General features: G+C 32.9%; 3 protein-coding genes across 3 annotated transcripts in view; 1 reads left to right on the plus strand and 2 right to left on the minus strand.

Annotated features, from left to right (window-relative positions):
* Positions 1-5,180, plus strand: part of LOC108913348 (atlastin) — a 16,314-nt gene extending 11,134 nt beyond the window's left edge. The window contains exons 8-10 of the mRNA XM_018718895.2: positions 1,080-1,294; positions 1,371-1,437; positions 4,270-5,180. Of these exons, the coding sequence (XP_018574411.1) occupies positions 1,080-1,294; positions 1,371-1,437; positions 4,270-4,392 (405 nt within the window). The 3' untranslated portion in view covers positions 4,393-5,180. The remainder of the gene's footprint in view (positions 1-1,079; positions 1,295-1,370; positions 1,438-4,269) is intronic.
* A 3,915-nt stretch (positions 5,181-9,095) lies between these two features.
* Positions 9,096-9,999, minus strand: LOC108913336 (tetratricopeptide repeat protein 9C-like). Its single transcript, XM_018718876.1, has one exon. The coding sequence runs from the start codon at positions 9,975-9,977 to the stop codon at positions 9,171-9,173; it is 807 nt and encodes a 268-aa protein (XP_018574392.1). The 5' UTR covers positions 9,978-9,999; the 3' UTR covers positions 9,096-9,170.
* On the minus strand, positions 9,970-11,345 carry LOC108913335 (retinol dehydrogenase 12). Its single transcript, XM_018718875.2, has 5 exons — positions 11,128-11,345; positions 10,958-11,076; positions 10,638-10,904; positions 10,367-10,585; positions 9,970-10,307 (listed from the first exon to the last, which is right to left on the minus strand). The coding sequence occupies exons 1-5, from the start codon at positions 11,181-11,183 to the stop codon at positions 9,988-9,990; spliced, it is 981 nt and encodes a 326-aa protein (XP_018574391.1). The 5' UTR covers positions 11,184-11,345; the 3' UTR covers positions 9,970-9,987.
* Between the last annotated feature and the right edge of the window lie 183 nt (positions 11,346-11,528).

Consider the following 11,528-nt stretch of genomic DNA (forward strand, 5'->3'; position numbering starts at 1 on the left):
TGTCTGCTTCGCCTTACTCACCACTTTTTCCAAGTGCGCATTCCAGGTAAGCTTATTATCCAGTATCACTCCTAGATATTTTACTTCCCTGGAACATGTAATGCCCCTCTCCCCTATTATAGGTTCAGAGAGTCCAGTTAAATTTCTTCTCCTGGTGAAGGGTACTACGACCGTTTTGTCAGGGTTTACTGACAGTGCCTGCCCCTTATACCAGTCATCTATCCATTTCAAAGCCTCTTTCATGAGTTCTGAAACGATAATATTATGTTTCCCGACTATGAGAACGACCAAGTCGTCCGCATAGCCTTGTGTATAAAATCCCTTTCGATTAAGGCCCTCCAGTGCACCGTCCACCACTAATCTCCATAACAGGGGAGACAGTACGCCTCCCTGGGGGCAGCCCCGGCCTACCTTACACCTGGATGTTTCTCCCGAAAGGGTAGCTGTTACTGTCCGGTTTCTCAACATGGTATCTATCCAACGACACAAAGTGTCATCAAGGCCCCTGTTGCGAACTGCCGAATTAATAAATTCGAAAGGTGTATCATCAAATGCCCCCTCAATATCTAAAAAAGCTGCCAAAGCTAGATCTTGGACTTGATTGGACTAGTAGAGGAATCCAAAATATGGTGATTTAACGCAACTCACACTGCATACCTTTGGTTTTTCTATAACGAGAAATTGATTTTTTTTTAAATTTGAAACCACAGTTTCAAGGCCTATAACTTCTCAGGAGTGCAACTTAGTATAAAGGTAAATTGCGTTAAATCACCATATTTTGGGTTACCCTACATGCCTCTGCTCTGTGTCGGTTCCTATGCAATACACCCTGTATATTCAGAGTTAAACAACTAATCACTGATTTATGGTATAACTAATAGTGATGGGGATTTTTTAAGGGACTCGCCATTTGTATTTCGATTCTTAAGTTTCATTTGTTGTCCAACCACAAATATAAAAACAAGATTGTAACATTTGGTTGTAAAAGTGTTATGTTAAACCTGTTGGATTAATATCTCGTCAATCAGTTATAAATCAATTTCAATATAGCAATACTAGTTTTTAATTCATCACTTTAGGATATCGAGGAGACGTTCGCACAATTCAAGGCGCACAATGAGAGCAAGAACATATTCAAATCGGCCAGGACACCGGCCGTGTTCTTCGCCCTGGCCGTACTGTTCTACATCACTTCCGGTATATTCGGATTCATCGGCATCTACTCGTTAGCGAATATCTGCAACGTGGGCATGGCGTTGGCTTTCGTCACTTTGGGAACGTGGTCCTACGTCAGGTGAGTCCGAGCGGAAGCGACGTCGTTTTTTATGAACGTTCGATCTATGTTTTATCTTTTTTATTCGCGTGCGTAGGTACAGCGGGGAAATGCGCGAAGTCGGATCTTACATAGACGAGACGGCGAACTTCATTTGGGAGAACGTAAGTATATTTTCGCTTTTCTTAGTGTGTCGATAATAATACTAAAAATCTCGGATGTAATTTGTGAAGATTGGCGTTAGCGCTCTTCTTTGTAAACGCTAAACGTTTTAACTTATCTGTAACAAACTAATAACGAGACTCCCCTTTCTAGCATGCCTATTTCAAAAAAAGAAAGCTAAGAAAGCAGCGTATGTATTCAACAAGTACCTATTCTTGCATGTTTTTTGAAAATTTATTATCGTTAAAACCTGTTTTACATTTACCGATTTTTGTCCCAATAAACCGTTCAGGGAATTGCGAGTGGAATTGTTGTTTTTGCTAATATATTTGCGGCATTTTTTTACACGGAATAATAAATTGGCCAATTTATTGGTCAAATTTAAGGCCACCAGCATATAAAATAAAAATCAATCATTCGCTAGAAAATTAGCAACAATTTATTGTGTATTACATAATTTGGATAATTTTCTTAGGAAATTTTGACCTAAAATCAAGAAATTGGCCAAAATGGAATATAAAAATTGTAGTACATTTCCTAACTTCAATAAATTGGCCAACAAATTGGAGACAATGAAATTGGTTGCAATGTATTAGGAATTGGGACAATTTTTTCATAAACCTTTAACCAAACAAGAATCAAGAAATTAGAGACTGGTTGCAATTTATTAGCAACTTGGCCAATTTTTTTGGTTGACTTTTGACCCACTATCTTGATATTAACCTAATTGACCTAATTTCTTGAAATTGATCAATATGTATTACAAAAATTGTGGTAAAGTTCCTAACTTCAATAAATTGCCCAACATACTGGAGACAATGGAATTGGTTGCAATTTGTTGACCAATTTTTTGACCTTTAGTGACAATATATATGAAATAGGGGCAATTTCAGTGACACTCAACTATTATTTTAAATATTCATGTTACGTGGTATGTGTTTTTCTTGCGGTTATGTTAATCTGGTTCATATGTTTATCTCGGTACCCTAAAATTTGATCAATAAATTGGCCAATTTGTTGTAACTTGCAAAAAGTGCCACGATCATAACGAGTTGCGACAATAACTTGTCCAATTTCTTGAACAACTTATTGGGTCAAGAAATTGGTAAATGTAAAACAGGCTAAACGGCACATTATTTGCATGCATCATCGATCAGCAATTTTTTGTGTAGTGTAACTTGTACAAGCTATTTGTGTCCGTGGAGATATTTCTCCAAGTTTTTTTTTTAAAGAAAAAAAACTTGCAGAAACATCAGCAGTCGTAGTTTTAGAATAAATTAAATACTGTGCACCTAAAAATTATTTTTTTTTTTTTTTTTCATCTGTTAATGGAAGAGAAAATTTTGTTTCACGTGTATACAGTGTCCCAAAAGGAACTACTTATATTTTGAGGGTACATTCTTCAGATGAAAGTAGACATATAGGTTCGTTAAATCTAATAAAAAAAAAAGTTCAATTTTTCAAGAACACGTAATTATAGCTTCGTAAAATTTATTGTAACATAACAGCAACGACTTCTTCTAAATACTTTTTTAATACAATTGCTTTCAAAGTAAATTACATGTTTGCAATTTTTTTTTTTTTCGCAAAAAAAATGGCGGTTTTGCCAATCGGTTTTGATTAATGGGTTAACAGTAATAACAAAATCTGAATAAATATAAAAAAATAAACGAACAAACAAAAAAATTGTAAACACAACTTAACATTGTTATACACTAATGCAAACAATTAAAGGGTCAAAAGAGTTTCCGAAATTTTTCCGTGATTTTTGACAGACTGTATTTAAGTGAAAAATGGTCATATCGGGAATTTAAAAAAAAACATCAGATTTCGATGAAAAATTGTCGTATCGAAATTTAAAATAAAGGAAATTGAAGCTGAAAAAACAAGCTATCGGGTCCATGCAATGGCTTAGCTGAAAAAAAAATGTCCAAGTCCGTGGACCCAGAAAATAAAAATAAAAAATTTGCAAAATTTTTTTGTCGCGTTATTTCTTAGAATTGCATGATAACTGTAGCACCTAAAAAATTTTGACCGAAAGATCTAAAAACTAGAATCTTAGAGCTTCAAATTGCTTTTTTTAATTCCCGATACGACCATTTTTCACCTAAATATAGTCTGTCAAAAATCACGGAAAAATTTCGGAAATTCTTTTTACCCTTTAATTGTTTGCATTAGTGTAGTACAAATAAATTTAAAAAAACATAACGTAGGAAGTTTTCACAATTTTTTTCCAAAAATGTGTTGTTTTAACTAAATATTCAGAGATACATATTTCGAAAATATTTAGAAAAACTTGAAGACCTATATCTCGTAAACGATCAAGGTTTATACAAACTGCTCTGTTTATTTTTACCTGAAGAATTTTCCCTTTAAAGTTTATAAAATTTTTTTGATGAACACCCTGTTTTATCTTATTTATTTTTTATCATACACACATAAATAATAAGTTCTGACACAAAATTCTCTTCAGTAATGGCAAAAATTTTCTTACTTAAGTCGAATTCGGACTTAAAAGTACTCACACTATGTTACTCAAGCATTCAGTGTAGAGCACTTTTTCCATTACGTGAACTAGAACTCTGTTGGATTAGGTAGTATTTTTTTGTATCCTTTATAACCTTAAAATTTAAAAAATCATCGTGGTTGTGAAAGGAATTTTGTTAAATTAGCCGTCTTTTCTGTGAGAAAATTCAAATTGTTGCATGCTGGCTTAAAAAAGCGAGACGAGTACCCTCAGGTCCGAACCCGACTCGAGTAGCCGTTTGTTCGCTTTAAATGTCGACTTAACGTTACGGAGAAAAGGGTTTTACGATTTGCGATGATCATTTCAGTTAATGAAGACCGTAGTACAAGGCTTCGTCGAAACCGGTATGCAGCAAATGGCTGCCGAAGTAGCTGAGAGGACGGTGGTGAACGCGACCAAAATGGCGGTGAACGGCAAAAAAATTGCGTGATATGCTAAGGTCGTCTAGTCTGCCATAATCTAATGCATAAATTCCCTAATGGCTAGTACTATGTTACATATATCTCCGGTAAATTGTCTAAAAAATTTTTTAATGTATATTGTATAGATTGGATTGTTAAGTCTTGCCAACGTTCATTTTTTAAATGTTGTACAGATTTGTATATATATGTAACATCATTTATTATATTATGTGATATCTTGGCAATGTTGGTATTATATTAGGACTTTTATTTATTTTTTACACTTCCTTTTTAATGTACTTCTTATATTTATTAATCTGTGCGGATCATGACAAAAAAAAACAAACTTAATAAAGAAAAAATGCATTTAATACGGCTTGTAATAATTTTAGGTATACCTACTACTAACGTACGACTAACGTGTATTTAGGTCACTTTTAACGTAGTATTAAATCAAACTAGGGCTTGCATATAGCTTTAGCTGGATTGTGTGATTTTACATAATTTGTTTGTTTACTTTACGAATAATTTTCTCAAATGGAACATCGGTTTAAAAATTGTTGTTGGTCACGTGTAAATTATTTTTTAAATTCAGTTTGTGTGCAAGGTGGTGATTTCGATGTGGTTCAGGAGGTTCATTGTATTCCCCAAGCAGATAGACAAAAAGTAGTTCAAACGTCTCAGACTTGAATTTCGAGAAAAATTGAATAATGAAAAATCCACCTCGATATCTTAATTTTTTTGTAAAAGATGCAAATATTGCTTTTTTTATTTTTGCTTTTTAGTGAAAGAAATAGCTTTTAATTGTGAAAAACTTTTAATTTCTTTTGTAGAATTTTTTATTCAGTTTTTTATGTAAACGCAACAGCACTTTTATTTAATTTTTTAACTGCATAAAATTATCTCCAAAAAAAATTTACACAATATTTCTACATAAAAAAAATTGTCCGGGCGTTTTATTTAAAAAATTTTGTATGAGTTGTAAGTGAAACATAGGAAGTTGTAGAGAAATCAGTACGGTGTGAATTTTATTTAAAAAAGCAAGGGAGCATCTATACAAAAGTAAAAAAATGTTCACAAATATAAATGTTTTTCGGCATCACAAAAACACATTTGCATAAAATTTCCTATTGATGTACACAATTTCTTTTATATAAATATCATTTGGAGACAAAAAAATTGTGGTTTTTTGTTTAAAAAAAATATATTATTTTGGGTTGTAAGTTATAGAAAAATCAGTAGTTACTGAATTCTAAGAAAAAAAAAACAAATAGAAAGCCTCTACAAAAGTAAAAAAAATCACAAAGTTATTCAGCATGACAAAAGCACTATCAAAAATGAAAAAACACCCTTTTCACTTAAACCAACCAAAATTGTTCAATTTTTCGCGAAAATGAAGCCTGGGACATTTGAACTACTTTTGATTTAACTTTTTGCGAAATACAAAATACTTCGTAATAAGTATCGAATTTGCCCCAATCTGTACATTTTTGAATGTATAGTTGTATTTTCCCCTGATATCTATATTGGAAATGCTTTTGGTAAAATTAAATTGACTGATGACTTCACGTTTGTGAGGGTTTATTCGAAATGCTGTCCAAAAATAAGTGAAAACCACATAATGTTCGAAACGTCCTTATTTCAGTTTCATTCAGTTTGCTTTATTTTCTAAATTGAAGTTTCATTTTCAATTCAAATCATTTTTAAACTTGAAAAAAAAAACGTCTAATGAGGTCTGAAGAAGAGGCTGGCAATCTTTGTCCTCATTTGCGATCTTTTTTAGTGTATTGGCGATTTATATTTGGAGATTCCCTGTTTATGCATAACCTTTTCATGAACGTACACTACAATATTTAAATCCGACGCACCACTTGCTTTCTACATATAAAATACGAGAAATGTAACTAATACCTAAGGATATATTAGTATAGTAACATTTACTGATATCAAGATCTGAGTGTTTTAACCTTATTTTGGACAGTTGGTGTTTTGTTCCGATAAGTATAATTACGATTAAGAAGTACTGACATTGCAATATAATTACACCCAAGTGCCTCAAGTTAAATAGTTTAAAATTCGTTGTTAATTTTTGTCTCGTCATGTCATGTCCTTTTCTAGGTTGTTAATATTAGGAGGTTAGTCGATAGAGTAAAAAAAAAGTAATACTGATGTAGCTTTTTAGAGGATTAATGTTAAGTGAATGGTTTTAATTAACATCTTTTATAAGATTAAGTTAAGCTAGACAAGGAAACTTATCAAGATCTTGAGCTATTTTTAGGCTGAATCAACAAGTTGGTGGTGTTAAGCTCAATTTTTTTTATGTTAAATGTTCTGAAAGCTGTATAATTGGTTTTGGTAATAAAAATTATTTTTATATGATTATTTTATTTAGTCCCGTATGTAAAAATTTTATAGGAAATGAAAATAAAATTAATTTTATTCTTGTAACCTTTATTGCAAATATAATTAAAACAGCAGTACGTAACCATTATTTTTACATTGTAAAAAGCTTGAGCGAGATAAAATATTGGCATATCATTGCATCGGATTTAACACACTAAAACTACAAAAAAACTTATTTGCAGTTTAGAGATCTGTATAACCAAATTTGGTTCACCCTGTATATAAGTATAATGACAGTTGAAAAGTTGAGACTAAATTGGAAAAAAAAAATGTTTCAATAATTTTCGCTTCTCTAAAAATTAAATATAGTCAATTTTTAATTTAGAAAACGACGTTTTCATTGGCCAAAACAAGAAATGTTTTTAAAAAATACGGGGATTTATTGGCTAAATTCTAATAGCTTTTATTTTGACAAAATTAAAATAATTGCTATATCCAAATAGCTAATATTTGAAACAAAATGAAAAAATACTCTGTATTTTTCAATTTTTTTTTAAGGATCGTAATGACTTTTAACATAAGCTCCTTGCATATTTTTTAACTGCAATAGTTTTATTACTATTAATGGAGTCAATTTTAATTCCTACCTAAGTTCTTAATAATTTGACCGGAAAAATAAATAAGAAATAATATTTGCTGATTTTGTATAGTACTATTAATTGACGTTGCTAGAATTTAGCAAAAAATTTCACATATTTTTGAAAAACGCATTTTTTATATTTTTACCGATTGAAATGATATTTTCTCATAATTAGAAGAATTATTGTATTTTTATATTGCCACTATTTGGTTTCTGACAAAAATTATTAGAAGAAAAAGTTTTCTAGAATCATAAATAAAAATGTTCCATCTTAAAAAACAAATAAATTCAAATGAAAAAATGGACAAATTTTTATGGTTACTCGAAAGAAATTTCATTGCATACAGTTATAGACATTCACTATTTAGCAAGCGCACTATACCATACCGGGTGTTTAAGATATCAAGAAAACTTCCCTTATACACGGTGTCCCGAAATTCATGCAACAAAATGTGGTCATAGATTCTTAAGACAAATTTAGGGGACCCGTATTTTTTCTTTTTGCCAACTGGCCCCCTCTTTCGGAGTTACAGCCCCCTGAAATCTGCCCCTAGAAGTATTTTTTTATTTCTCAAAACCATGTTGTACGAGAATCACTAAATTTGGTACACAGGGGTTTTATGACATGTGGAATCTTACAGTGCTACGCTTTTTGGTGAGAAACCCCCTTAAGACACTTTTTCATGGGCCCCCTTGTATTTGGAACCAGAAAAATTTGGTCACAATTTCATTTTTTTTAATTATTATTAGTTAGCTAGAAAGCCATTGAATTTAGAAATTATTTTGTCTCTTGATATTTGTTCCGTAGAACGCAATGTTTTTGAGGAAAATGGCGAATCACGATATGCATTTGATCACATTTTGACATTTGCGTTTACGAAAAAAGTATAAAGAGACAAACAGTTTCTAAATTTAATGGCTTTCTAGTGGACTGATAATTTTTAAGACATTTAAAAATGCGATCAATTTTTTTTGGCTCTAAAGACAGGGGAGCCCACAAAAAATTGTCTTAAGGGGGTTCCCCGCCAAAAAACGTTGCACCATCAGATTCCACATGTCATAAAACCCCTGTGTACCAAATTTAGTGATTCTCGTACAACACGGTTCTGATATAAAAAAAAGATTATTCTTAGAGGCGGACTTCAGGGGACTGTAACTCCGAAAGAGGGGGCCACTTGGCAAAAATAAAAAATATGGGTCTCCTGAATTTATCCTAAGAATCTGTGACCAAATTTCGTTGTGTGAATTTCGGGACGCCCTGTATACAGGGTGTTTATTAAGTACTTGTACAAACTCTAAAGGTGAATCTTTGACTAATTTTAAGATAAAAAGTTCATATAAACATGGGTTCGCAACGGCTTTGTTCTTGAAATATTCCGTCCAAAAAAAATTTTTTTTTGGTTTCAAGAACCAAGCCGTTGTGGACCCATGTTTATATTAACTTTTTATCTTAAAATTAGTCAAAGATTCGCCCTTTGAAGTTTGTACAAGTATTTAATAACCACCCTGTATATGCTGAAAATTTAAATTTAAATAAAAATTTCTAGCTTGAGATCAGATTAGTCGTGTGCGAGTAAATCAACTTTGAAATTGGGGCTCATCGTTAATGATGCATTTAATTTTTTGCAAAGTATATATGTACAACCATATTGCAAAATGTCTCGACAATTTTACAATCTGGCTTGGACATACACAAATTTGATAATTTTTATATCTCTTCCGGCTTAAAAACAAACAATCTAAAACAAATTCCAAACGATATCCACCTTTATTTAGCATTACGATTAATAATTACTGGAATGAATGTATCAAAAAGCACTACGTTTATGCGCCGAACATTTTCTTCATAATATTATTCACTTTAATTTCGGCCTGTCTCAACTCGTCCCTAACGTAATCTAAGTGTTCGGCGCATGCTTTGTTCCCAGGCTCAAGCTCCAAAACCCTACAGAACGCCTTCTTAGCCTTTTCGAAGTCCCTGTCGTTCTGGTAAGCCACTCCAATTTTATACAGAGCTTTAACGTTATTGGGATCGTAAGCAAACACCTTCGTACACAGATCTATGACTTTCATCCACGACTGATTCCTGAAGTAACACGAAGACAGGTTGTTGAATAAGTTGGCTTTTAATTTGTTTATATCGGACAATGGTATGCCGTCTATGACGTCTGGGGGTTCTTCGATGTCTACCGGGATAGAAGAGAGCACCTTCAAGGCTTTCGTGAACCTGAAAGCTGCGTCTCTGCCGTTCTTGTTCTTGAATAAGTCGTTGCCTTTTTCTTTATGATGCAAGGCCATGTTATATTTTTTTGAAACGTCCCATTGGAAAATAAAACCATCAAACGCTAGATCTATGAGTTCTAAAATTAAAGTAATCGTGCTATCGTGTAAATTTAACGAGAATTTAGATTTTTCTCCTACAAACATGGTGCCTAAACATATATCTAAAGCCCTCCATAAGTCACCATCGTTATCACCGACGGTCACGACGGTATTAGTAAATTCCTCCAGGAAAGGACTATCGGTTATAGTAATCGTACATCGACTTCCCTCCGATGGTTTGTCGCCCCATTTCCCCTCCTGTAAAATGTCTTTTTGGATCTTACCGTCGGGGGACGTCCAAGTGACCATTTTACTTCTACTAACACTCAGATTCCGTAGTGAACCAATCGGAGAGGATCTCTAATGTTAACTCGTAGTACTCTTTTGCGATTTTATCATTCGCTGCAATAGGACTGGGAAGAACGAGTTTGCAATCGCTGTAGTACTGCCCCGTCGATCTATTTGACGTTAGGAGGCAATGCAAAACCGTTTGTGCCCCTTGCTTTGGACTCTTCACTACAAGGCAACGGATTGGCCACTGGAGAGCGTACAACCAGGGATTACTCAAAGGTGGAAAGTTCCGAAAAATTTTGGTCTCGACGTTTCCGGGATTAGCAGAATTCACTATAACGTTTGTATCTAAAATATTTAAAACAAAGTTAAATATGTGTTGTTTAACATACAAAAAATATACTTACTTGACAATTTTTTTGACAGTTCCTTTGTGAAAAGAACTAGTGCAAGTTTTGACACACCATATGCGACAAAGTGTGACCTAAATTCATTCTGACATTTAGTTACTGCTTTCAAATCATAGATATTCACATTTCTGTGTGCCTCGGATGAAAGGTTAATAATACGTGCATGCACGGATTTCTTAAGTAAATTAAGCAAATGGTGAGTTAGAATAAAATGGCCTGTAATTTGTGGAAATTATTAAATTCGTTTCATTCCATATTTTAAGCTTACCTAAATAATTTGTTTGCAGAGTGATCTCATACCCATCCTTTGTTAAACCTTGTGGGTGATAAAAAACTCCTGCATTGTTTACCAAACCGTATATTTCACTAAACTCATTATTCAGAGTATCTGAAAACTTGACAATGCTAGAAATGTTGCACAAATCCAAATGCTTAACAAAAATTTTTATATTCTTATTTTTGAGCTGCGAGAGAATGTACGTTTTTGCATTTAATCCTTTTTCCACATCTCTACAAGCAAGCACGAGTGTAGCACCTAAAATATTCAGTTCAAAACGTTGTACACAATTTATTGTCATGACTTAATACCTCTTTGAGCTAATTCTAATGCAAGCGCCTTTCCTATACCTGAACTTGCTCCGGTTATTACAATGACAAGACCATCTAACCTTGTGGTGCAATGGCAGACTCCTCCAGCAAAATATTTACTGAAGAAAATAATGTATATCTAATGTATAAAGTAAGAAATTTCAACTTACATTAAAGTGTATGCAACGGAACCTACAATTATTGTCCCAGCAATACATTTCCACATTATTAAACAAAAGAATCAGTATAAGTACCTCTTTTTATTGTTACTTTTAAAACAAGGAAAACGCAAATGTACCGTTTTCTTGTAAATTTTCACAAAAACATTTTTTGATGGAATTTTTCTCTTCCAAGATAAATAAAAATTATTCCATAAATTCTGTCACCAATGATTTATGATTAGTAAGAGAAGAAGTAGAAGATATATATGCAAATTTAGACCTACCACAAGCTTAGGATCTCATGGTCTCAAATTTCCGCATGTCAAATTTTGTAAACACACTGATAAATGAAGAAGACGAGTAACAATTTTTCTACCCAACCTAGCTTCACGCTTATATTTTCCCGCGAT

Source organism: Anoplophora glabripennis, unplaced genomic scaffold, assembly GCF_000390285.2.
Source record: "Anoplophora glabripennis isolate ALB-LARVAE unplaced genomic scaffold, Agla_2.0 scaffold426, whole genome shotgun sequence".
NCBI lineage: Eukaryota > Metazoa > Arthropoda > Insecta > Coleoptera > Cerambycidae > Anoplophora > Anoplophora glabripennis.

Coding starts and splice junctions, on each gene's coding strand:
- LOC108913336 (XM_018718876.1), bottom strand. CDS start 9,977: ATGGTCACTTGGACGTCCCCCGACGGTAAGATCCAAAAAGACATTTTA.
- LOC108913335 (XM_018718875.2), bottom strand. CDS start 11,183: ATGTGGAAATGTATTGCTGGGACAATAATTGTAGGTTCCGTTGCATAC. Junction 11,077..11,127: donor TCCGTTGCATACACTTTAAT/GTAAGTTGAAAT, acceptor TATTTTCTTCAG/TAAATATTTTGCTGGAGGAG. Junction 10,308..10,366: donor ACTGTCAAAAAAATTGTCAA/GTAAGTATATTT, acceptor TAAATATTTTAG/ATACAAACGTTATAGTGAAT.